Raw genomic sequence first — 25,982 nt, forward strand, 5'->3', positions numbered from 1 at the left:
TCCCCAGCATGTCCCCAAGTGTCACAGCAGGGCTGAGCTCCCTGGATACAATCAGCCCCAGCATGAGGCTGAGCTGGGAGGCATCGCTGCACCCCAGAAATGGGGGTGGGTGGTGGCAGCACTGCCCTGTCCTGCATCCTCAGCATCTCCCATGGGAACACCTCCGGGGCCCTCGCTCCGTGCTGCTCCTGTCAGGATGTCAGGGAGCAAAGGCTGCGGTGCTGAGCTAAACCTGTCCTGCGGTCCCTGTGCCGCGGGTGAGCCCAACCCCTGAGAGCGGCCGTGAGCTCCGATTCAAAACCCAGGAAGGATTTTTTTTATTTTTTTTTTTTTTTCTGCAAACGCTAGATATTTATTTTGCATTTCTCGCAAGAATAAACTCCGCTTCTACAGGAAGCTTTGGGTAGAAACATTCTTTAAAAAGTCGGTTTATTGTATTAGATCTATTGGTCCTGACCCTCCCTGGGGGGTGGCACTGGCTCCGGGGTGGGGACACAGCAATGCCACCGTGTGCGTCCGAGCCGGGGAGGGGACGGGGCTGTGCCGGCGCAGCCGCCTGGGGGCCGGGACCTCGTACCAGGATAAAACACGCTGGCGTCTAGCCGGCACCGAGTACCTGATGGGGCTTGTGGCTCATTTTTGGAACAGCACTGGTGGCCGTCCCGAGGGGGTAAAGCTAAGCGTGGGGAAAAGCGAGGGGATGAGCCCCACGCCCCCCCAAGACCTATTGCTATGGAAGGAGGGGGTTCCTGAGTGGGAGGAAGGCTCTGCCACCCTCGCGCCGGGCCGTGCCGGCAGCTCAGCGCTGCAGGGAGGGCGAACGGGGAGCTCAGGAGCCGCTGAGGACGCGGCAGAGGCGGGCATGGACCTGGCCCTGCACGGGCTCGCAGGCCAGCGCCTCCCCATCCACTGTCATGACGCCCGCGGCCACCCGCGGCTCGAGGCGGAACGCGCGGACGGGGACGTAGGACAGGTGGGGACAGTTCAAGTCCAGGTGGGTCCCCCTGGACATGGCCAGGAAGAGCTTGAGCAGCGTCACGCGGCTGATGCCGGCCTTCATATAGAAAAGGTGGATGCAGCCGTCGTGCAGCCGCGCCGCCGGTGCCATCAGCAGGTTGGTGCCCAGGTGGGACTGGTAGATGGCGTAGACCAGGACAAACTCCTCCTCGGGGACCACGGTCCAGTGCGCCGGCACGGGCTGGCCCAGCGGCGCCAGCAGCGAGTCGGGGGGCAGCGAGCCGGGCGCTCCCGTCCCCGCCGGCTGCGGGATGTGGCCGTTGGTGACGGGCGCGGGGGCGTCCCGGGGGGCCGGGGAGCTGCTCTGCTCCGCGGCCACGGGCAGGTAGGACAGGCGGCCCTGGTACACCCTGAGCTTGGCCAGGCACTGCAGCGTGCCCAGGGTGAAGCGGGCGCTGCCCAGCCAGCGGTACTTCTCGCTGTCGATGTCCACGTCCGAGATGAAGCCCCAGCCAAAGCCCAGGAAGGAGAAGAAGCGTTTGCCCGAGGCCGTGCTCAGCGACACCAGGTCCATCTGCGTGTACAGCCCCTTGCACAGGATGAAGGTGCAGTTTGTCAGCAGCTTTTTCTTGGCAACGTGGTCGTAGCTGTGAGGGATGGAGAGGGTGAGTTTGGAGTTCAGGAACTCTCCTGCTGCCCCAGCATCCACCTGCAGACCTCACCCTTTTGCCGTGGCTGGGACATGTCCCTGCTGGGTGACAGTGTCCCTCAGGGACAGCTGCTGGGAGTCGTTTTGCTGGGGTAGGGAGGGATAAACCAGTTCCTGAAAGAGGGAACCGAGCCAGGGCAATGCTGGTGCCCCACACCTCGGGATTGGCTGTGCCTGGGTGGGTCCTTTGGGTTAAAGCTTTACCAGTCCCTGAGCCCAGAGAAAGGGAGTGGGGGGATACACAGGGATTAATCCCTTGCTCACAGCTGGGGCGGTGCTGCACCAGCCTGTGGGGAGTGAGGACCCTGCCGGGCAGCCCTGGGCATCCCAGCACCCTTCCCTGGGCTGCAGCCCCACACAGCCTTTCTCTTCCCGCAGGGGGCAGTGGGTGCCGCGGGGCTGGGACTCACCCTGCATAGTAGTTGATAGAGGCAGCCAGGGCGTTCCCAGAGCCTCCTGGCAGGATGCACAGCGGCTTCTTCATGGCCTCCCTCCAGTCTGGACGCTCCATCAGCCCGTTCACCACCTGTGGGGATGAAGGACCCGTGGTACCCAAGGAACCCAGCAGCCCCTGCCAGCCTGGGGGAGCAGAGCCCACGGTGCCCCTGCCCAGGGCAGGACAGGGGTGATGGCTGCTTTGCTCCAAGCCTGGTGCCATTTCTCCTTTGCCATTCCCAGCCTGACTTTGTGACTCAGAGCTTGGCTCCTGCCCCAGGCACCCCAGCTCTGCCCAGCCCCAGGTGCCCTCACCTCAAAGAGCAGCCCGTCCCCAGACATGACCACCAAGGTGTCCCACTGCGACAGGTCCTCATCTCGCACCTTCTCATGGGCATGGTGGGCTCTTTCTGTTGGGGAGAGTGGAGAGATTTGGAGCATTCACCCTCCATCCCTCTGCCCTTCCTGCTGCCACCGCCCAGATAGTGACCCCAGCCCCAGACAGTGACCCCAGCCCCAGAGGGTGACCCCAGCCCCAGACAGTGACCCCAGCCCCAGATGGTGACCCCAATTCCACACAGTGACCCCAGCCCCAGAGGGTGACCCCAGCCCCAGACAGTGACCCCAGCCCCAGATGGTCACCCCAGCCCCAGATGTTGACCCCAACCCCAGATGGTGAGCCCAGCCAGGGATGCAGGAGGCAAGGCAGTCACTGCTCCTCTGCAGGACCCAGAGCAGTGCTGATGCAGAGTTAGAGGCACTTGGAGGAACCTGTCCCCATGTGGCAGGGCCCAGGCAGGATCCCAGGGAAGGGAGGAGGAGGAGGAGGAGGAGCTGCTCATGGACTCACCGGTGACAAAGACAGTGGTGGCAATGTCAGCCTCAGCCAGCATGGGCTGCACCACGGCCTGGAAGTCATCAAGGGCTCGGCCGGAGCCGCTCTGTGGGTTCAGCAGCACCAGCGCGTGGCAGGGCCGGGGCAGCACCCCATAGCTGTCACCTGGGGGGGACAGGGGGCTCAGGCTGCTGGGCCATGGCACTGCCCTGGGAGGGCTTTGCCAGCCAGGGCAGCATTTGCCAAAACCAAAAGGGGAAGGGGAACTGGCCCTCCCCCATCCTCACAAGCATCTCTACCCAGAGGGCACGGGAGCGAGCAGGGATGGAGGGTCCCTGCTGGGAATGCTGGGGAGGCAGCACAGACAGGACACAGGGGCCTGCAGGGACTCATTTGAGCTCCCCCAGAATCAGCAGAGATGTTCACACCCTGCAGCACTCCAGCCATACCAGAGTGGGGGGATGAGAACTCCAGGTCCCAGTTCCCTGCATCCACCCAGATGGAGCGGGGCCAGGACAGACAGTTGTGCTGGCAGACGGACGCTCCTCTCCCTGCTCCCCACGGGGCTCAGGTTTCGCCTGCGAGGGCCTCGGCCGGGCTGTAATTACAAGCCTGGCAGGGGTCCCATCCCTCTGCCTCCCCAGTTGTTTCCAGTCTCTCCTTCCCCAAGCCCAGTGGTGCCCATGCAGGGGGACAGGGGGAGGCCACTGAGCTGCCCTGTGAGGGAGGCAGGGGAGGAGGGGGAGGGCAGGAACCCCGGGTGCTGCCGGGCACCCCAAGCCCTGGAGTGAGGAAGGGCAGCAGCCTCAGGCTCCCCCAGTGCCTCTGGAGATCCCTGACTCTGCAGTGAGGAGCCAGATTTGGGGTTGTTGGGGATGTCCCCACCAGCTCTGCACCCCCTGGGCCCGGGGGGTGGGTGCCCACCCCAGCACACAGACCCAGCTCGAGGCTGCACCTGCTGACTCAGCAGGAAGAGCTGCTGAGTCAGGAGAGCTTTCCCAGCACCATCCTGGGCTGGGAATCCCCTCTCAGCCCCCCTGGCACTGGGGGTGCCCCCACCTCATCTGCACATGTGCAGTGATTTGAGCTGTTTGAACACACAAGCTGGGGTTTTACAGCTAAATCCTCTCTGCACCCACAGTGGGGACAGTGGTGGGGAGAGGTGAGCATGGGGCCATGGATGACACCACATGTGTCACCTCCCCTGGGTGACATCCAGCACCACACCAGCTATGGTCATGAGCTCCACAAGCTGCCTGGAGGGAGGTGGGACTGGAGCATCCCATCTCCATGCCCATCCCAGCCCTGGGAGCACACAGAGCTCTGCTGACTTCATCACCACCAGGATTATTTCCTGGCCCCATGGATCACCCAGCGGTGCTATCACCCTCCAGGGCACCTCCTGAGCCCCTTGCCAGCTGCTTGGGACCTGCCACCAAATCCACAACAAAGATCTGACTGTGAGAGCCCCAGGGCTGAGCCTGGCTCTGGGCATTGGCTCCAGGCTGGCCCTGGGTGCTGGCTCCAGGCACTGGCTCCAAGCTGGTTCTCCCCACTGCTGCCCAGGGCCAGTGGCTCCCCCCACCCCCCTCCCCAGCCCCTTATCAGGGGGTTCCAGACACAAAGGGAGCAGCTGCCCTCAGGGAAAGCAGTGAAGCACCCAGAGCAGAGGCCACTCCAGTCTGGGTCAGGGATAACAAAAAGCAGCCCAGGGCTGAGCTGACCCTGCTCAGAGCCCTTTGGAGCTTCCCTGGTCCCCACAGGCATTAAATCCCCTGCAAGCAAATGCAGACAAGGCCCACACAGGCTTTGAACCCAAGCCCAGCTGCTTTCTCTCTGGGGGGCTTTCTCTCTCTTTCCTCCCGCAAGGCCTGGATATTGAAAAGCAAAAGCCAAAGGCACTTCAAAAGCCTAAATGAAGTTTTCAACCCTGCAGTGCTAACCAAGCACATTGTTTCTCACACAAACATGGATCTGCAGCTGAGTCTTGCCTAAAAATCCTGCCTGGACCTGTGAGTGCTGCCCTGGACCTGTGAGTCCCTCCTCTGGGCAGCAGGGAAAGGCTGGGACCCCAAGGATCAGCTCCTTGGCTGGAGGGGGAAAACAAACCCTGCTCAGGGCACAGAGGGATGCCATGACTCCCTCCCTGGGGACAGATTGTTGGTACCAGGCTGTGAGTAGTGATCCTAGTGTGGGACTGGTGACACCAGCAGCACCAGGCTCAGCCCGGTGGTGGAACTGGAGGGTGCTGGATCAGAGCTGGAGCCCAGCAATGGTGATGCACAGGGAGACAGATTTCAGCAGCATCCTGACCCATCCAACCCTTCCTGTTGCACAACACCGGCCAGTCCCTGGCATCCCAGCAAGATTCCACTTCCCAGCACAGTGTGGTCGCTTTCAGCCTCAAATGCTGAGTGGAGCAGAATCTGAGTCAGCAGGAGGAAGGGGCTCCAGCTGCTGCCACAAACTCTGCTCCACTCCCTCTGCCCACATCCTCCTGTGTGATGTGCCCTGGCTGTGCTCAGGCCGGGACCACACTGCCACAGCTCTGCTGTCTGCAGCCCAAGCCACTCCACTGCATCCCTGCATCCTTCTGGAAACTCTCAGCACAAGGAGCAGCCATGCCAGGTGGAATAAGGCTGGGGCTGAGCTTCCTAATCTGGATTTCCCTGTTGGGACACAAGCCTGGGGGCAGTTTGTTCCCTCCTGGATGGCTGCAGTTTGGGACACACTGCAGGCAGCCCCAGCTTTGGGGTTAGCAGCTGCTGAGGAACTTTCTGTTTATCCCTTGGGATGAAATGAGGGGGAATCATCCCTTCACCCCTGTGACAGCACCAGGATGGGATCGCTGGTGGCTCTCCAGGTCCCCTCCCCATGGGGACAGGGTGACAGGACTCTCTGCACGGACTCACCCGCAGCTTCCCAGCACGGCCTTATCAGTCCCGCACAGGCCTCTCTGCCGGCACGTGCAAGCACTGGGTGTGGACGAGGGGCATTTTTAGCTCTGTCCCAAACTGAGGGAGGAGGATTGCAAATCCTGATGGCCTTCAGCGAGGAAAGTGAGTGCAAAATTCTGCACTGCCTTCTCCCATCCTCCTTCCCCCCGCTGGCCTGAGGGCCCTGCGTGCAATGAGCTGCTCCTGCCCCAGCACCCTCGCACCGCCTGCTCACAGGGCGAGGGTTGGAAAGCGCTTGGAGACTTCCAGCTGCTGAGTTCAGGCTGGAAATAGAGCTGGAGAACTGGTTCTGCCCTCACCCCATTCCACTGGATTTTTTTGTAATTCCTTAGGAAGAGAGACAGAAAGTTGTTTTGTAGCTGCAGGTCATATAAAAAAAAGAGCTGCATTTTAAAATCCAAGCAAGGAAGAGCTGGGCTAAATGTGATTTGACAGGATCCCTCTAACCGCATGCCTCTTAATTTCCAAGTCTGATCAGAGCGACTGGACAGCCAAATAAATGAAGTAGTGCATATAATTGAATCTCTGCTCAGATGTTCAACTATCTGCCAGCACACCCTGCCCTGCCTGCGGGAGCTGGGGGATGCGGCCCCCGAGCAGGACCCTCCCCTTCCAGACACTGACAGCTCCCGAGGGGAGCAGGATCAGAAACACAGCCCCCGCCAGGCTGCCCTGAGATCCCGCTGGACCGCGGGGGTCCTGGGGGGATCTGCCTGTCCCCAAATCCCAAGTGATGGATGGGACCTGCTGGGGACAGTGCCTGGCTCCCGTCCTGCCTGCGTCAGCAATGATTACTTTTTTTCCTTGGATCATGCTGCCCTTTGGAGCTTTGGAGTTATCGAACGGGAGCAATGGGGATGGGGGGTGCAAAGGGCCCCCATAGTGTGGCCACGTCCCTGCTGCCCCTTCAAATTAAAGGTAAAAGGAAAGCGAAACAACCAAGCCCTGCGTGGGGCTGAGAGCAGAGATGTCTCTGTCCCCCCAGACTCGGCGAAAGTGGGGGGAGGGGGTGTCCGAGTGACCCCACGGTGGCGCGGGTCACACCCGGTCTGTGTCGTCCCCCCCCCCCGTGTCCCCGGAACGCGACACCGCGCAGCGCCCGCGGCTCGGCCACAGCCATCCCGTGTGGGGCCCGGCGGCGGAGCGACCCCGGCCGCGACCCCGACCCCGACCCCCGCCCGGCCCCGGCGGATCGAGCCCCGCGGGCAGCGGCGCCGGGGGCCGCGGGGGGGGCTTGGCACTCACCGTCCTGCGCGGGCACGGCGGGCACGGCGAGCTCGCGGATGCGGCGGCTCCAGGCCTGGGCGATGCGCAGGTTGCCCTCGGCGTCGGGACCCCGGGAGACGCGGAAGGTCCGCTCCAGGCGCTGGCGGGAGGGCGGCCCCCAGCGCGGCCCCCGCAGCGGGTAACACACCAGCGAGAAGCAGGCGGCGGCCGCGGCCGCGGGGAAAGCGGCCGAGCCCACGCAGTCGGCCAGGCGGAGCGCGGCGTCGGGACCGGCCGAGCCGCCCGAGCAGCCGCCGGCACGCCGCACCTGCAGCTCCCGGGCCGTCAGGGACAGCGAGCAGGCAGCGGCACCGGGGGCCGGCCCCGCGCCGAAGATGCCTTGAAGTAGCACCGGGCCCCCGCCGGGCTCCGGGGGAGCGCGGCGGCCGGCGGCCATCGGCGGAGCGGGCGCGGAGCGGAGCGGGAGGCACCGGGGAGCGCCGCCCGCCGCCGCTCGCTGCTGACGCCCGGCGATGGCAGGCGGGGCGGCCCCATTCATAAAAATTTAACCCACCCACCCCCCCAGCCACCCCTTCCCCCGCCGAGGGGGGCCCGTCCCGGGGCTGGTCCGGTACCCCCCACACCCCCCGCCAGCTGCCTCAGTTTCCCCAAGCGCCGCCCCGCGCTCCGGGCAGTGCTCCGCGGGGGAACCGGCTCTGCAGATGGGCGGGGGCAAAGGGACGCCGTGGGTTTGCCGCGGGTGGTTCTGCGCTGCTGGGGTGGGTGTCTGGCGTGGGTGCAAAGAACAGACCCACGGCGCTGCCGGCAGAGGGGAGGCAGAGCACCCGGCAGCCACCCCCGCCCCAGCTCCTGCACATCATTCCCAGCAAGGCACGCATGGGCGCTGGCAGGTGTGCCCGGAGCCCCCACCTCGGACTGAACAGAATTTTAATATCATTTCTGCATCTCTCCAAGCACGAAAGGAGTGAGGCGGGGGCCTGGAGAAATCGAGGCACGGTGAGGGGTGAGGACAGTGGGCAGACGGCGGGGGAGGAGGACGGAGAGGGGTGATGTCCCACCCATTACCGGTGGCTCGCCATCAGGTATCCCTCGGGATTCGAGGTTGCCATGGGCATGAAGCCCCGTGGAGGGAGGTGGGCTGTGCTGTGAACCCCACCTTGGGGCACAGAGCTCTGGGGACAGAGCCCAGGGGACTTGTCTGGAGGGTGCCAGCAAGGCTGGGAGTTGCTTTGTGTTCACGGCAGCTGGCAAAAATCACTGACAGCACTTTTTGCTGGCAACAGGACTGACCTCACCCTCCCAAGGGACTGCTGGGCTCCAAGGGGTCTGGCCCAGCCCAACAAGGACTTTTTTTTTTTTTTTGCCAACCAATTCCCCATGGATGTAATTCTGTCCTAACCTTGAGCTCACACCTCAGGGAGGCATCATCACTCCTCACACTTAGGGCAGTTTAATTAGCAGTGAGCCCTCTGTCCCTGCTGAAACCTTCTGGAACTGGCCAAGAAATTGCAGGGAGGACACAGGATCACCAACTGGGCAGAAAACATGGTTGAGTCTTGTTTTCCCTTAGCAGACCTATGAGGAGAGCCGAGATGCTGTGATTTGGAGCATTGTGCTTTCCAGAAAGACTTCCCTGGGCGCTGTGGGCACAAAGGGATGCTCTGAGGGGCCAAACCTGCTCCCAGCCCTGATGCTTTTGGCTTGGGAACTGCGGCAGTCGCAGCTGATTCTGGGTGAGATTCGGGCTCAGCCGCTTCCCCGCTGCTGCCATGACACAGTCCAGCGTTTGTAAACAGCTCTGAGGTTCCTCAGCAAGGTGTCATGGGAGGAAATGGCTGGATGCCGGGGAGTGCAGCGTCCTGACCTGCCCCTCACCCTTCTCGGTGACTAACCCGCTCCCAATTTCCGTTCAGGAAGGCATGAGTCGTGTTGGGAGGATGTGAGAGCAGCTGTCCCATTGCTCCTGGCAGGTGCCATGGGACGATGAGGCTGCTTTGGGCTCTGTCCTCACCATGTTACATCCGTCCAAGGCCCTGTGCCCTGGGGCTGCAGGGATCCCCCTTTGTCCTGCCAGTCTGTGCTTTAAATAGGAGTGGAATGCCCGTCCAGGCTCTGCTGGCCATCCTCCCTGCTCATGGAGAAAGGAGCTGAGAGTGGCTTCATCACGAGGTGTCAGGGCTGGAGGTGGGTGCAGGAAGGGCTGGGGAAGGGCTGTGCACGGTGGGGATGCCAAGGGCTGGGGGCTGCAGCCAGGTTTGTCTCAGATGGGGAATGGGACTGGCACAGGCTCGGCCTCTGTGACGGCAAGCTGACACAGACAGGGCTTTTCCATCTCAGTTCTGGTCTGTGGGGACTTCCCAGAAGACTGACCTGGTGCTATACCACCCTTGGATGCCCACTCCCTGCCGTGACCAGCGCCGTGGCCACCACCAGCCCCAGGCAGGTCCCTTTGCTCTCCACAGCCACAGGCTGATCCAACCCGGTCCCACACGGACACCGCTGGTTTGCCTCCAGATGTGATGTCCAAGGTGGAAGTGGGATCACTTCCTTCCCCATGCTGATAACCACTCGTTTGGGGCTATCTTAATTAGGAGAGCCTTACCGAGGCCCCTCGACCCCAAGGGCAGCCTGAAGGGTGCTCAGCAGCTCCCAGGCTGTGGGCAGGCGACTGCCGGTCGGGTTTGTCCTGATCGGCTCCATTCCCGCCCGCGTGGCGCTGCTCGGGCCGTGTGGGTGGGAGGGAAGTGCCAGGATAGGACGTGGGGATGTGGCACAGAGCTGGTGTGATGGGGGACAGCTCCTGGAGAATCCCCCCACTTCCTTCCTCACTGCAAAGGGAACTTGCCCATGGAGCAGAGGGTCCAGTCCAGCCATGAGCACCAGTCTCCCTTCAAGAGCAAACATCCCTTCAGCTCCTGTCCTGGGAGGAGCCCTGGGGGATCCCAGACTCTGCAGACATCATTTGGTGGAGAAGGTTTGTACATTTGAAGCCTGAGTTCGCTGGGCAAGATGATGTGTGCCCTGAGTGTGGGGAAACTGAGGCAGAAACACCAGATAAGGTTTGTCTTGAGTTGTGCAAGAAGCCAAGGGTTAAATTTACCAACCTCCCTCAGCTCCCTCCGGGCAGGGGCTTCCCCTGCTCCTGCCCCCAGCTGCTGGAGGAGTTGATCTGCACTGGGAGTTACCCTGGGAAAAGAAAAGCACAGAGCCTGGGGGCTTCCCACGCAGGCCCGAATTTCGGGGCCCCACTGCCACATCACAGCCCCGGAGGAGGCGTGCAGAGGACGAGCCTCTGCTGCGAGATGAACTGCAGCGTTTCCCTTGGAGGCACAGAGCTCCTCCACATCCCTGCCCGCTCTGCCGCGTCCGCCGGCAGCCACCGGGGGACGGGAACGGGAGGGGGAGGCACTCCTCCCGAATCCATCTCTTTTAGCATCGTTCCCACTGATGAAGGTACACGTCTCAAGGTGGAGCCAGAAATAGCGCGGCTGGCGCTGCATCGGGGCTGGCAGGGCTGCAGGCTTGGCAGGGGGACAGGCACCGACTGCAGCAGTGGGAACTTTCCAGGCAGCTCCTGCGGGAGCGGCCGGCGCAGAGATGGAGCCATTTCCATGCAGACCCAGCCCGCGACTGCGGATCAGCCCCGCTCAGCGGTGGGGTTGGGGCTGACATGGGGGACCAGCAAGAGCAGGACGGGACAGAGCTAACAGAGATATGTCCTGGAGGAGAGTGACTGGGAACACATCCACCTGAGCTAGGACACAGGGCTGGGCTCTGGAAAGTGGCTGCACTTTCTACCTGCCCCCATGACCCAGGAGGGGCAGGTTTTCCCCAAAATCCATCTTCTCTCAGCCTCCAAGGAGCTCGGCTTTTTGTGGCAGCTCCTAAATCATAGGCGGGCTCTGCAACTTGTTGGGGGCTGCTCCCCTACACTGACCCTCCAGTGAGCTTCCCGCAGCAGCAGGCACAGCCCGGGACTGCAGGGCTCACCGGGAGGCCCTGCACAATGCCGACGAGCTGAGCTCATTCCTCCCAGCTGATAATTTGCTTAAAAATATTTCTGAGCTCAGGCCTCCTCAGGGAAAACACTCCCAAACGCCAGGCAAAAAGCTGCTGAGAGTCTGGAGGAACCACACACCCACCACTCGCTGGCCGAGACGTCCCCCCGATGACAAGCCCTGGCGTCAGAGGGACTGAGGCCAAAGGCTGCCGTTTGATCTCCCCCTTCGCTGGGGGAAGCCGAATTTCAGGCCGTCCAGGGGTTTTACCACTTCCCGGTAGCGGTTTCCTGCGATGATGTGAGCGCAGGAATTTTTGGGAGGTGAGTCAGAGGCTGCAATGAGAACCACCTGGCTGGGGCTAGGCTGGGAGGCTCGATCCCGATCCAGGGCTGATCCCTGCTGCGATGCTCGATGCCGGCAGGCAGCACTCCCAGAGTGGAATTACTTACAGGGGACAAAAACATCCCACCACAGACCCCGTTTCTGGCCTGGAAGAAGAAAGGGATTTTGCTGCCTCGGTTCCCACGGCTCCTCCTCCCTTGCCGGGCTGGGATCAGTACCTCCGGCCACCCCACCCGGGCTCCAGGGAGAAACTTGGGTAAGAATAAAGAGCAAAACCTCGTCCAGCTCTGCAGGAAGCTGCCTGGAATGGCTGTCCCGCCCCAGCACCGCGTTGTTCCGAGAACAGAAGTGCCCCAAAGCAGCACCGAGGCTTGGTTTTCCCTGGGCAGCAATGCAGGAGCTGGCAGAGCTGAGAAACTGCCCTCCCTGGTCTCTGAAATTCAACATATAACATGAGTCCCTGCTAAAGGAACCTCCCAGATTTTGCCTGCTGGGCCCTTAAAGCTCCATGACCCCATGGCCACTCTCTCCCCAGCACTACTCAAACCCCTCCACGTAGAGAATAAGTGAATCGAGTCCAGAGAGTGAGACTGAGCCGGGATAAGCCTTTGGAAAGGAGCTAAACCTGCTCAAAGCCGGCACTGTTCCCTGACCCGCCCTCCTAATCCTGCCTGCCTGATAATGGAATAATAAAAGGCTGCACAGCCTCACTCTCTGCTGCTCTGTGGGGGAGGTTCCTGCTGCCTCGGTACATGCCAGCAGCTGGGATATTAATGACTCCCTAAGTAAACAAAATTGCTCCTTTCTTCTCCTTTGCGTGGCTGTAAAACCGAGCATGACCTTCAGCCCGCAGAGAAATCAGAGTTGCTCCCCTTTCCAGGAGAAAGGCTGCTTGTGGCAGTGATAACACCGTGATCTCTGCCTGCCACCCTTGCCAGGGCTGATCCCAACCCTGCAGCTTCAACAACGATCCCAGTAGGACTCACAGTGCCACCCTCTCGAGGCTTTGGCCTCTCCCCACAGGGATGAGGCCGGTGATTCACTGAGGGGGAATCTCAGGAGCACAGAACGGGGTGGGGGGTTTGGGACACCCAGCCCCTCCAAGGTGTGCACACCTTGTCTGCCCTGCAGCAGAACCTACAAACTTGTTGCATCTCAGCGTCAGCAAGTGGGAAAAGGGCCAGGGAAGTGACAATGGCGATGAGATCCATTCCCTATGGCTGGGATGGCTCTGAGCACCTCACGGGACGGCAGGAATGGTGACAGGAGGAGGGTGCTGGGGGACCCAGAGGGCAAAGCAGAGGCTGAGGGCACTCAGATGCCACAGCACCATCCCTGGGCTGCTGTGCTGAGGCTGCTGAGCGAGGAGCCAGCTGGGAGAGGATAAACAGTCCTTCCTTCTCCACATGCCTGATTCCAGGCACAGAAGGGCTTTATAGAGGAGGGCTGAGTGCTCTGCAGAGGGAAGTGCCATGCCTCCTGCAGTAGCACGATTCCCTCCCCACCCTTTGGGCATGCCCCCTGCAGCAAGATTTCCCTGGCTCCCCTCGGAACTGCCATTTCTCTGGTGGGTGCAGGAGGGGCCTCAGGAAGCAGCCAGCTTCCTATGTCACAAAAAGTCTGGCTCACATAAAATTTTTTGAAGGACAAAGGCAGCAACCTGTGAGGAGTGACTGCCTGTACCATGGGTGCTGTGACTGCTCTCAGCCTGAGGTTGGGGTGCCCAGGAGGGGTGTCTGGGCTCTCTGGCTCATGGATGTTGTGGGTTCATCCCAGGGTGATGCCAGCCTGGAGGGCTGATCAGAATTCCACACCTGGCTGTGCTGCCTCCTCAGAGTGAACTCGGGCAGCTGATGCTGTCAGCTCTTGCCTTGCCTTGGGGGAATGAGCTGGAATGTGGGAGTTGAGCTGGAATAGTCTCTACAGCTGAGCTGGAATAGCCCCTGCTCTGACAAGGCACGAATTCAGGACCTGCAGGAGGCACAGCAGGAGGGAGATGTGGGGCTCGAACTGCAGGGACAGGCAAGGTGTCACCAGGTGTGGTGGAGGGAGACAGGACTCTCCATCCCAGTCCTTGGGCAGTGCTGGCATACAGAGGGGACATGGACAATTCTGTCTCGCTTGCATTGAGGATGTCTGAAAGAGACAACCTTTAATGAAGTGTCACTGCTGATGGCAGTGCTGTGCAGCTGAGGATGTGACAGGGACTCACTGCTGGAGGCACCTTGGCTGTCACACACCAGAGCAGCTGCAAAGCCACTGGCTCATGGAGGGGAACCTCACCCATGTCCTGAACGAAGCCCACCAGGCCTCCTCCTCCTCCTCCCTCACTCCCAGCTGAGAGGACACAGGCAACTTAGAGAACTGCCAGGAAAAACCTCTCATTCCAGGGTGAACCGACTGATGTGGGGTGATGTTGGTAATTAAATTAATGCAGTTTGCCTTCCCTGCAACACTTAATTTCTGTCATGTACCCTCATTTCTGCTGCACTGTGGGGTGCTCTGATCCATCCTGACCACAGGGGATGGATCCTGACAGTGTTGTCACCTCCTGTCATTTTCCAACTGCCACGGCTGAGATGCATATTGTACATATATTAAAATTTTTAAACAAAGTGTAAGTACCTATATATATATATTTATATATATATATAATATATATATTTGTTCAGCCAAGGTTCACCTCCTCCTGATATATATATATGCATGTATTCCATGCATATAACATATATAGCATATAATATATATTTTATACATAATTACTAATTATACACATTTATGTAGTATTTCATATATAATATAATGTATATTATGCATATTATATGTGATATGCACACTATATATTATGTTATATACGCTATGTATTTTACCTATAAAAGTGTATATTATTTATAATATACGGGTTAATATATTTAATTTATAGGTTTTATAGATGTTATATATAAGCACACTTAGTGCATGGAAAGGTCAGCCCAGCGCTCTGCCAGATGGGCTGGAGCTGACCTTTCCTATTTAACTAAGCCATTGAGTGCCTGTACCCGTGAGGATTCCAGAGCGGACAGCGGAGCGCCGGGCACGGAGGGTTCCCTCGGGCAGGAGGTGCGAGAGGTGCGGGAGCCGCGGGCCGGGCGAATCCTCCCGCCGCCCCCGCCACAGAGCGGGGCCCGAGCGCCGCCGCCGCCGCGCTTCCGTTTCCCCCGCCGCCATCTTCGGCACGGGCACTTCAGCCACCGCCTACACCCCGTGCCTCTCACCGCCGGGCACAAGCGGGAGGCAGCCGCGCTGCGAGCCGCCCTCAGGCAGCGGGAAGTGTACTTATCCCCCGAGGAGGGACGTTTCTGCCGCTGTCCTCCTGAGGTACCGGCGCAGTTGGGGCAGGCGGTGAGGGGACGCCGTGACGGGGAGAGCGGCGGCGGTGCCCTCACCTAAGATGGCGGCGGGGGCGGGCTTTTCCCACCGAGAAGATGGCGGCGGAGGGAGCGGCGCTCTGGCCGGGTGGCGGGACGTGCTCGGCTGGGTGAGGGGAGCGGGATGGGACCGTCCCCCCCCCAGAGACCTCCCCCTTCACAGGGACTTCCTACCCCGCCACGGAGACCTCGGTCCAGCCCTGCTGCATCACAAAGAACCCCCCAGCCTTTCTCCCTCAGCTCACCCGCACCTTCTCCAGCCAAGGCAGCCCCTCTCCGCCTTGCTCCCGCCCTCATTTTGGGGTCATCCCTCCCCTGTTGCATGAGGGGCCACTGGGTGGGCATGGGGTGGGGTTACCCGTTGCCTGTCTATCCCTCTACTCCCTGAGGCAGCCGCTGCTCCATTTTATTGCATTAATCATAATTTCCATCCTTCCGTTCATACTTTGCCGCAGGAATGGACCAGCAAGTCCATAGGTAGCGGAAGGGTCCCCACCCTCCTCTTCCCCCTCCTCCTCCCCACCCCTTAAGGGGCGGTGATCGCGGCGGAGAGGAAAGAAAAGGATGCCACGGAAGCTGTTGTTGCCTTATAAATCTGTTTTTTCTCACTTTCGAGCTCCCCGGGGGTTGCATGACTCTTTGGCGATGAACGCGGCCAGAAGTGGCTACCGGGTCTTCTCGGCCAACTCCACCGCAGCCTCCACCGAGCTGGCGAAGAAGATCACGGAGTAAGTTGCCTTCTCTTTCAAGTTTCTTTCTCCCCCATCGCTCCCCTGCGCGGGCAGGAGCCCTCCCGAGCGGCAGGAGAAGCTTCTGGCATCCCCCCGCCTTCCCAAGGCATCTCCTGCGAACACCTTTGTGGAGATTTTGCACTGGGAATCTTCACCAGCTCTGCCTGAGCCAGCGATGGAAATGGACCCGCCGCTTTCTGCCTTCTTTGACGTCCATTTCACTGCTGGAGAGGCTGGGCTGCAGCAAAAGCTGTTACTTTTGGGGAGGGAGGAGGTGAAGCTTGGCTGGACAAACCTCAGAAAAGCGTTTTCAGCAGGTTTGGGAGATGCTCAAAACTTTCTCCGAGTCCTGACCTTGTTTTCCCAACAGCTTCGGTGCCTGGGGCAAGGGGAGTGTCCATGTGCACATCGGTACAGCACCTTGCACTGACCAGAGCGGCTCTGGGAGAGCTGGGCAGCCTGTGCTGTTTGGTTCGGGGTAAAAGTCTTCCCCATTTTCTTCAGCCCATCAGTTTAGGCAGAGTTTGACCTTGTCTTATCCGGGATGGATGCCCTGCTGAGTGAAGGGTGTCACAGCTGCCTCCAAAATGGGGCTCTTGGTGCACAGAGCTCTGAGTTTCCCCCAGCACTTGAACTTTGGGGTTCAGTGAGTTGAGTTCAAATTGGAGCAGTCCCAGCTGAAGGGACTATTCTGAGAAGGGCATCTGTGTATTGGGCTGTCAGCTTAGAACAGGATCTGGATTTTCTTTATGCTGTTTCTCAGCTACAGTTCATAGGCAGCTGATCCCAAATCGAGGGGTCTCAGTGCTTGTTTCCCTGCTGCAGGTTACAGCATCCCAATTATCCTTTCTAGGCATCTGCTGTCCCATTCCCATCTCCAAGGCTGTGCTTAAATTGGAAGTAGGACTTAAATACAGGTGTGTTGCCACCTTAAACTATGAAAACACTTTGCTGTTTGTCCTGCTTACTTAATAAATAGTGTTCAATCCTTAGCACAGATTATCTCCACGGAGCTGACTTGGCTGTTTGGCTGGGAGGTGTGTTGGAAGAAGTGATGAACTTCTTTAAGTGTGAGGCTAAGAGGAAAATCCTTGTATTTGGGAGTGGAAAGCTTTTTTCTTTTTTTGGCTCGTGTATTCTTGCTATCTTTGGTCAGTTCTTTCACTGAACTCTGAATTTAATATATCTCTCTATAAAAGTAAGTATTGCTGCAGCAGATGGGACAGAGTTCTGGAGGGCTTGTTCTGTTGCATCAACATAGCACAACAGAATTCCCCTGGGGATGAACTCCCAGTTCTCAGGAGTGGAGGAGCAAACAGGCAATCCTTCTTCCTTACTCTTTGTCTTAAAAATAACTCCCTTCTTTTTAAAGATGAAATGAGAAGAGACATGCAGAGGCTTCCCCAGGCTGTGGTGCTGGCTGGGGTGATGTGCTGATGTTATCCCAGGGATGCTCTGAGGGGGAAAGAAGCAGGATCTGGATCCAGAATGACCTCCCTGTTGCCTCCTTGATCTCTCACCAAGTAAATTTCCAATGGGAGCAATGTGGGGTTTTTGCCTTGGCTCTGCCATCAGTGGGATGTTGGATGCTCTGGTGGTGGCATGAGCATAGCCTGTGACACACAGCTGCTGCTTAGCTGAGGCTTAGGGACATTTATCTTTGTTGTGGGTGCAAAATCTGGAACTGTGTGCAGTACAGATTTGCCCACAGTAAAAGGTCTCCCAAAATTAAAGGTATTTTCAGCATCTAGTGCAGTGGTTTTGCACTGCCTTCCCTTGGGAGCTTGAGGGCTGTTTCAGCTGACCTGTAACACATCCCTTGTTCTTTCAGGTTGCAAAAGATGCGTGGCTGCTGCCTTTCCCCCATCTCACATCTCAGCCTGTTCTTTGCTGGGGAGGTCAGTTGCACCTTTAAATAGAGTTGGAGCAATCTTACAAGGGTGAGTCTGTCCTCTAATATTGTGCGTTCTTTTTAAAGTTTTTTTAAGACCTCGAGTAAAAGTACTAAAAGAACTTTAAAACAACACACAATATTAGGAGGGCCCCTTGAGACACCTGTCCCTCTGGGCTCTGTCCTTTACCTCTAGGTGTGAGCTTAAGATCTCTACTTGAGTGGTTCTGACTTATCCTTTTTAAAATCTCAGGCTTGGAGAGGAGTGTGACACTGCCCAGCTTTCAGACACCTGATTTATCTCCTTGCTTTGTTTACTGCAAAACTTCCAGAGCTGCTTTCGTTTCAGGCTCTGAGCATCATGTTCTGGCACAGTTCTGATCTTCTTCATTCCCCTTGAGCATTCTCTAGTTATGGGACAGAGATTAATGGTCAGTCTTGCTTTCACTTTAGGTTTTCAGAGCTTTAGTTGGTGGTAGTGACTGCCAGGGAGAGGAGATGGTTCTGGATTATGAGGACCTTGTGAAACTTGAAATAGTGAAGATGTTCCTTAGATTCAGCACCACTGAAACAGAAATAAACCCATATATTTACTTTTCCCTTATAAATGGAGAGTGATGATTATTTTATTTTAAATTCTTTCCATGATGGAAAGAAAACTCTTGCTGTAATTAGAAGACTTGAGACCTGATTACAAACTGCATTTTCAGGGGAGAAAGATAATTTCTGTGACCTAATGGGTCCTAATTCTGGTCCCTAATGGGCCTGTGTGCTGCTGGGGGGAGGGAGATCTAGGAAGTCTTTTTGACCTTTAATCCAACAGATGCATTTAGATCTCCCTCTGACTGCAGTGCTTGGCTCAGCAGGCACAAATATTAGATTCTACTCACTGCTTATGTGTTTGGCTTGGAGGGGGGTGGTGATTGAATCTTGCTAATGCCTCCCCAGTGCTCCTGCAGCTCTGTGGTGTGGGATGTGATACTGTCTCACTGCCAACTGTGGATGTGAGTATTCCAGCGATTCACTCAGTTTGCAGCGTGGAAAATGCTGGTGATCTGAAGATAAAGCATTGCCATGAGCCTAAACAATATGGAGTTAGGAAAACATGGGGATTTGTGTTTTGACCTGTGGCTACAGGGAGCTGGGTCACAGCACTAAACCCAGGGTGGTGTTTTCTGTGACTGGGTGGGAGGGGAGCCCTGCTTTGGGGGGAGACAGTACCTTCAGAGGACTTGCAGCAGCTTCCCTCAGCTGAAGGAGAATTTCTGGTAGGAAATGTATTCTTTAGGTCATCTTTCCAGCACATAAAAGGGTGGCAGAGGGGAGTCAGAGTATCTCTGTGCTGCTTAGGTGGAGCACAGAATGTGGATGAGCAGGCTGGGCTCATGTGGAGCTTTCTGTGCTGGCCAGCACAGCTTTAGGGGAATTTCCTTCACCAGGAGTGGGCTGGTGGGAGCAGAGGAAGATCTGCCTGGTGTTTGCCAGTAGTTGGGCTGCATGGCTTTGGCATGGCTGGAACAAGTGATTCTAGTGGCAAATGAGCAGTAGGAACTTTCTTCAAATATCCAATTGTGCTGGGTGGATGAAGAGAGGCAAAGGAGAGCTCAGATAGTTTTAAGGATATCTAAATAGATTGTATCCAGGAAGCTGCCATTCCCTTTCCTTTCCTGGCTGTTCTTATACTGGGGGATTAGGAAGTGCACAGCAGAGCTGCCATTGTGCTGGCTGGACCATGACTGATCTTTATTTAAAGATTTGTTGAAGTTTGAAAAGCAATTCAGAGTCAGGCTGTGGCTTGATTTGGCCACAGTCAGGCACAGCACAGACCCTCTGTCCTCTGCTCCAGCTCCTTCTGAGTCTGCACCAGTTCCTGGAATCTGTAGATGTGGGGAGAGTTGGGATTTTGCAGAGCTGAGACCAGGGAAATTGTTTATAATGAAGAGGATATTGCCAAAATAAAATATCATAATTAAGAGCTTTGTGTGCAGATTTCTCTTCAAATGGAATGTTTGTGCTGTGAGCTGGCTGGAAGCTTCTTTGGAGATAGCCTGACAAATGTCTTGGATTCTGGTCACAGAGGGGGAGAAGGAAACACAGCCTTGCTGAGGGCACTTCTCAGTGGCACTGAAACAGGCTCTGATGGCACAAAATACTGTGAGTACACCTGCCCCTTGAAATTGATTCAGCTGAACATGGAGTGTCTTTGGCTGCCCTTTGTCTCAAGAGCCTGGTACAGTGGTTTTTGACAGTCTTCAGTGGAGGATTTTAAAGTACAATCTGATACAATGTTTCCTGAAATGCTGCAGTGTGTCACTTCCTCATTAAACCGTAGGTGACTCCTGAGCTGTTTGCATTCAGATGTGGATTTGAGACAAGTTTTATAAACACTTTTGTATTCACAGCTTCATATCCTCTTGGCATGTTTTGAGACTGCAGAAAGTTAGATCATCCTTCCTGGGCAGTGTTTACAGAGATTCCAGATCAATAGGAATTTTTGGCCAATTGCTCTGAGTAGGATTTTTAAAGCCATAAAGAGTTGGATTTTTTTCTCTTAGATGCTGTCATGCCCCAGAGGAATTGATTTAGTGATGGAGCTAGTGTGAGGATAGCAGCTTATTTTGCTTGGAGATGTGATTTATCTGCAGGAGTTAAAATGTTATTTTTTCCAGAAGCAGCTCTGTCTCTGCTGGGTGTGTGGTCTGGGTTACCTGCAGTGGCACTTTCTCTGTCCTAGGGCAGGTCTGCCTGTGTCTGCAGAGGAGTGATCAGTAACTGTGGTAGTCCAGGTTCATGTGTTTATGCTGTTAGTCCTGGAGCTGGATGAAAACAGTTCTTGCTGTCAATTCAATTCCTCTATCCTCTAAAGCAATTGGGAGCTTCAGGAGAGGATTTTGAGTGAAAAGATTTGGGATGGAAGAGAATACAAGGGAGATGTAATAGAAGGGGAAATTTATCTTTGAACTCTGGCTGCTGCCAGGCTGTGTGGTTGATAAGGTTGTGCCCTGCCCTTGACTTCCATGCAAATATCCCCTTTGATAAAAGTTCTCTGGAATTTGGTGCTTCACAGCAGGAGTTGCACCAACAGTCCCCCCTTTATTGTTCTTGACTCAGTCAGGGTTTATCAGACTCCTTCCCTGGCTGATACCTTGTCTAACTGAAGCCTGGAGGAGGGCATTTGGTGCCAGGTGTGCCCCTGGGGTGCACATACCTCAGCTGCTCTGGGGGAGCTGCCTCTGGATCCTGCTGTGCCTGTGGCTCCTCTGGAGTGCTGCAGGCTGGGCTGGTCTGGGACTTCCCTGGGCAGTTTTATCTCATATCCATTGCTCTTGTTCACTTGTAGTCAACAGTTGGACCAGAGCTGGGATTTATTGTCTGACTAGAGCTGCTCATTCCCCTAAGCTGGCATCTGTCTTGTGTCTTCTGCTCCCTCCACCCAGATTTGACAACTGAGCTGTTTTAGTGCCCCAAGCCAAGGTGTTTTAGTTCCTCTTGCCATGGGAGCAAACTTGCACTTCTGATTTCTTGTTTCAGCAGCACACAAATTGCATTGCTGCTCTGTGCTGAGTAGGAGAGCACTGGGCTCTGGTTTCTGCTGGCTACACAATGAATCATGAAGTTGGAAAAGACCTTTAAGACTGAGCACAGCTGTTAACCCAGCTCTGCCAAAGCCACCACTAAATCACATCCCCAGGTGTCATATCTACATGTCTTAAACCCCTCCACCACTTCCCTGGGCAGTGTGTTCTAAGGCTTGACAGCCCTTTCAGGGAAGAAGTGTTTCCTAATATCCATTCTAAACCTCCCCTAGTACAATCTGAGAGCATTTCCCCTTGAGCACCACAAATATGGTTTTGTTTGCCAGCACTTAGCACTGAAAGTGCCACCTTCCAAGGGGTGTTTTGCTGAGATGAGTCTGGCTGGACTGGTTTTGAAGCTTTCCTTCCTGCCATGAGATTCAGGGCTGACTAAGAGCACTTGCACAGTCTCTCCAATGGATTTCTTTTCCCCAGTTCTGAGGTAGGATTGTGCTGTCTGCAGTGAAGTCAGGGCACACGTGCCTCCAAGGGGAGCTTGCAAGACTTGCCATGCAGTTGTGGAGGAACAAGTGTGAGTCATTAAACATTTCCCACCACACACTGCTCTGGGTTGGGGGTGTGTGTGTGTGTTTATGTTTCTGAGCTTGTTTGGACTCAGATGCCTTAGCAGTGATTAGGACTAAGCTTGGTGCTTGCAAATGCCAGACTATCCTCATCAGGACAGCAAGATCCCACCTGCAAAACTCACCTCTGGTGTCAGTCTATCCCTGAGGTGCCCAGGCTTGCTTGTACTTGACCAGCTGCCAGCTCTTTTTGAAGGTGCTGAGGATGCCTTTGCATTGCAGCTGCAAGTTTTAACCCAGCTGAGCTGGGAGAAGCCCAGTCAGAGACCTGAGACTTCTGTGGCCCAGGCTGCAGGGGATGCTGCAGTTGGTACCTGAGCAGGGCTGGTGACAGTCTGGCACGTCCAGCTCTCGTGGTGGCAGTTTAGTCACCAGCCCAGCCATTGCAAAATGTGCTGCCAGACACTCAGTGGGCAGGGTGTGTGTGCCAGGGACGTGCTCTGGAGCCAGCTAAGCAAACATATCCCGTGGCATCCGAGTGTCTGTTATCTCAGCTGTCCCAGGCACACTCTCCAGGCCAGCTTCTAGCTGGGACCTCCAGCTTTGGCTCACAGCTGGGCCCAGCAGTTGCTGATGGCACAGAAGCATGCCAGGGCCAGGCTCTGTTGTTTTCACTTCTGACAGCACAGATCTTTGTGACAATTCAAGTGCAAGGCCGAGTTAGTGGGTAAGGAGATGGAGTGAGCTGAAGGCTGTAGACCAGAAAAATAAACCAGCAGAAGAAAACTCTTCTATTTAGAGTTAGTCCTGATCTGCAGAATTTTGGCATATATCCAGGTAAATACAGTACAAGTGCAGGCAGGAAGCTGCTGCCATAGTCAGCGTGGTGAACAAAGGTCTTTTTCAGGCATAAACTGTTTCCTAATTCATTGTGTGGCCATGGCCACAGAGCAGATCCTGGGAAAGGAGGGAATTGCCCCACTCCATCTCACTTGGCCGAAGCATCTCCTCTGCTGCAGGGTCTCTGAGGCTCTGGGTTAAAGCACAAAAGCCTTTAAGTACTTTCTAATGGATTACTTGTCAGTACAGTTAAATACTGAAGTGTCACCTGAGGGAAATGTCTGCATTTTGGAGCTTTTTAAAATGCTCTTCAAAGTCAGTCTTTGTTTTGTAAGAAAGAAATTAAAAAGAGAAGGAGGGTGACTAATCTTTGTTGCGATGAGTGTTGTAGATTTGATATTTAAGAAAAGGAAGGAGTAATTTGATAAAATAAAAAAAATGAAGTTAAAATCTCATTAATCATTTGAGTTATTTCAGAAAGAAGGTTCAAGGAGAAAATAAAAAGAAAAATATGTGGGAGGCAAAAAAAGTGACTCGGGTGCCATTAATTGAGTCTGAGTAAATCATTTAACTCTAGTTGCACATCAGACCTGCCCGAGGGGGCATTGCAGAGGCTGGCAAGGTGTCCTTTGCCATCAGGATCACAGCCTGTGGTCACTCATACAGCTTTGGGTACAGCAGTGACCTGCTGCAGAGCTGTGTGTCCCAGGGCCCCCTCAGGGACATCAGAAGGAAGGAGACCCCCAGGAAGGGGAGGATGATGTAGTTCTGCAGCCTGGCTGGCTCACTCAGCTCCCTCTTGGGCAGTGCTGTGTTTTGGTGGTGTGTGACCTGGTCCAGTCCTGCTTGGCAGCACAAACTGCTGGGTTCCTCCATTTCTCCATTTCTAATGTCCTTTTCTTCTTTCCAGGCGTCTCGGCGCTGAGCTGGGGAAATCTGTGGTGTACCAGGAAACCAATGGAGGTAAGAGAAATCTCTGCTATTTGCAACTGTTTTGAGGTAATCTTAGAAATGCTGGGTAACTCCATTGGCCAGACCTGTCTAAGAAGTGCAGTGATTCAGCTGAGATGTTACTGCTGCTCCTGGCACTGCTAAACCTCCATGGCTGACCTTGGACAAGGCAATTAAACATGTTTCTTGTTTTCACTGGTTATCTTGTTTGTCTGCCCATCTGCAAACTCTCCTCTAGAGTTCTGCCTCAGGTTTTAGCTGCTGCCAAATCTTTTATGCTCCTATGCTGAGCAAAACATCTCCAGATTTAAAAGTAATGCCCTGCTTTTTCAGTGTCTGCCTTGTGAGCTTTTAAATTATCCCTTTCTTTCAGCCCTTCCCTGCCACACAGAATTTACAGCTGCCCTTGCTTTTAAAAGTGCAAATTCATGGCTGTGCTGGGGAAAATACCTCTTGGAGGTTGCTTTTGTTTTTAAGGAAGTTAACACTCTGCAAGTGTCCATTTTCAGATGCTGGACTAAAACACAAAGGTATTGGCCAGCAGAGTTCTGTGGCCAAGAGTCATTTACTGTTTCAAGACCTCTGGTACCTTGTTTGCAAGAGAGAGTAGAACCAGAGAGCTGCTACAGGCTGGAGGAAGGGGTGGAGGATTTGTGTGAGTGCTGCTGCTGTTGCAGCCAGAATGGGCCTCACAGTGGGAGAGCTGCTGTGGTTATGGTTGGGCTGGCTGGTGCATTCCTGCCTGGGAGAGCTCGCTGCCCTTTGGGCTTGGTTTTAAATCAGGTTGCTTGCTCTGAGGTCTGAAGCCGTTTTTCATCACTGCACAGCCAATGAGTCTGCTCTCAGCAGAGTCCTGTAGGGTTACTGCCAGGCCAAGGCAATTGCACTTGGAATTCCATAGCTGAGGAGCTGTGTCTCTCCTTTTCCTTACCCCCTGCCCTCCAGCTCATGACTGTGTGGGAAATGAATGGCTAAGGCAGGCACCTTGGGGAACCTGGGGTCATTGTTTGGCTTTGCAGAGCTGCTCCAGGCTCAGCTTCTGCATTTGAGTCAGGGACTGTAGGAGTGATGCTCAGCAGAGACCCAGACCTCCAGCCTGTGTCAGTGTTGGAATATCTTCACCTTGACAGTGAGATTGGGAAGTTCTTGCTCTGAACTTGGTGCTGCTGGTGTTGCCTTGAGCTCTCCAGCCAGCATGGAGCTGATCTCATGGTAAGCTGAAAGAGCAAAGTGCAAAAAGTGCTGAGTTACCTTCTGAAGGAAGTACTGAAGGTTGTTCTGCCTTGGGTGGTTAATTGCTCACAAATGAATGTGCTGTTTACAGCTCTCAGCACTCCATGGAAGTGTGAAAAGGATTTCTCATTGAGAGTTAGGTAAATTGTCTTCTAAATTTTAAAATTCTAATTTCTAAATTCTAAAATTCTAAATTCTGTAAAAAATAAACAGCTATTCAGCCTGCTTTTGCTTTGTAAATACAGCTAACTCACTGGTATGTTATGCCAGCTGTACCCAGGTCCAGCCTTTGGAAAATCCACTTGGCTCATCTGTGTATGTGTATGCAAAGGGCAGAGGAGCGAGTCCTCATCTGCCCTGACCAGGGGGCAAGGTTCCTGCTACAGCATGGTGTGTTGTCACTGTCAACCTGATGTTTGGAAGCAAAACTGACTCTGTTTTCCATCCTTTTCAGAAACAAGAGTTGAAATAAAAGAGTCTGTCCGTGGACAGGATATCTTCATCATACAGACAATCCCCAGGTGAGGCACTTGTGGCTCAGTTTTGCACCTGGGATGTGCTTTGAATACCTGGATCAGCAGATGGTTCAGTGGTTTGCTCACTGTAAACCAGCACAATGAGCAGTGGAACTTGAGCAGTGCTGTCATTGCTCTGACTGAGATGAAGGCCTCACATAGTGCTAAGCTGTTAACATTCCCAGGGGATTGATTGCAGCTTCCCATCAAATAGCTGGATTGTGTCACTTGAGGCAGGACCAGGAGTGACTGATGCTTTCCACTGAAGCATCCCTGCTCTGTGGCCTTTCAGGCTCAGCTGTTGGGTGATTTCTGACTGGCATTTCCATCCCAGGATGGGTGATTTCCTCTGCCTCCCAACCACCAAGCAGCAGAGCCACCATCAAACAGCAGCTGCTGCTTTCATTGCAGGCTGCATTACTCTTGTCCTTCTGCTGTAGTGGTGTGAAACTGACCTCAGGTGGAATTCCATAGCCTCCCTCCTGGGCTTTTACAGTTTGTGATGATGGTGGGCCTTTTTGGGTTTTATTTTGGGCTGTTCTAGGCTTGGAGTAAGAGAAGTGCTGCAAGTAAGCAGGGGGCTAGAAAACCATGTGTAACCTCAGGAACTTGCTGCCTGCTGCCTCAGGAACAGCACGAGGGTGATGGGAAGGGAGCCTACAAATAAATCATAACTTCAAATTGACCTACTGTGAATAGGAGAGGTGCTGTTTTCAGGGATAAGGTATTGATATTAACAAAACAAGGACATTCCTGCTGTGATAGCTTTTTCCAAGTTACCAAATTCTGCTCAGATTTTGGAGATCACAAGGAGTAATAAGTTAGCAGAGCTTAATTTTAGCTCAAAAGTAG

General features: G+C 55.3%; 2 protein-coding genes across 7 annotated transcripts in view; one reads left to right on the plus strand and one right to left on the minus strand.

Annotated features, from left to right (window-relative positions):
- Nucleotides 1-398: 398 nt before the first annotated feature.
- Nucleotides 399-14,670, minus strand: SPHK1 (sphingosine kinase 1). 2 transcript variants are annotated; one of them, XM_077188168.1, is made up of 5 exons: nucleotides 14,502-14,670; nucleotides 2,952-3,101; nucleotides 2,417-2,511; nucleotides 2,077-2,192; nucleotides 399-1,604 (listed from the first exon to the last, which is right to left on the minus strand). In XM_077188168.1, exons 1-5 carry the CDS (start codon nucleotides 14,668-14,670, stop codon nucleotides 830-832), a joined length of 1,305 nt encoding a protein of 434 aa, XP_077044283.1. In that variant the 3' UTR covers nucleotides 399-829. The 2 variants fall into 2 exon arrangements, with proteins under 2 accessions (XP_077044283.1, XP_054501227.1); XM_054645252.2 differs by lacking the exon at nucleotides 14,502-14,670 and adding an exon at nucleotides 7,139-7,631.
- An 8-nt stretch (nucleotides 14,671-14,678) lies between these two features.
- The window catches only part of PRPSAP1 (phosphoribosyl pyrophosphate synthetase associated protein 1), a 28,924-nt gene continuing 17,620 nt past the window's right edge, over nucleotides 14,679-25,982 (plus strand). The window contains exons 1-4 of one of the 5 annotated variants that reach the window (XM_054645254.2): nucleotides 14,679-14,820; nucleotides 15,487-15,598; nucleotides 23,342-23,394; nucleotides 25,070-25,136. In XM_054645254.2, coding sequence (XP_054501229.1) covers nucleotides 15,516-15,598; nucleotides 23,342-23,394; nucleotides 25,070-25,136 — 203 coding nt within the window. In that variant the 5' untranslated portion in view covers nucleotides 14,679-14,820; nucleotides 15,487-15,515. Of the gene's footprint in view, nucleotides 14,821-14,909; nucleotides 14,981-15,104; nucleotides 15,348-15,369; nucleotides 15,599-17,432; nucleotides 17,542-23,341; nucleotides 23,395-25,069; nucleotides 25,137-25,982 lie in introns of those variants that run through there. The other 4 variants (XM_077188169.1, XM_054645258.2, XM_077188170.1 and 1 more) reach the window with 4 other exon arrangements.

This window comes from Agelaius phoeniceus, chromosome 19 (genome assembly GCF_051311805.1).
Source record: "Agelaius phoeniceus isolate bAgePho1 chromosome 19, bAgePho1.hap1, whole genome shotgun sequence".
NCBI classification, from domain to species: domain Eukaryota; kingdom Metazoa; phylum Chordata; class Aves; order Passeriformes; family Icteridae; genus Agelaius; species Agelaius phoeniceus.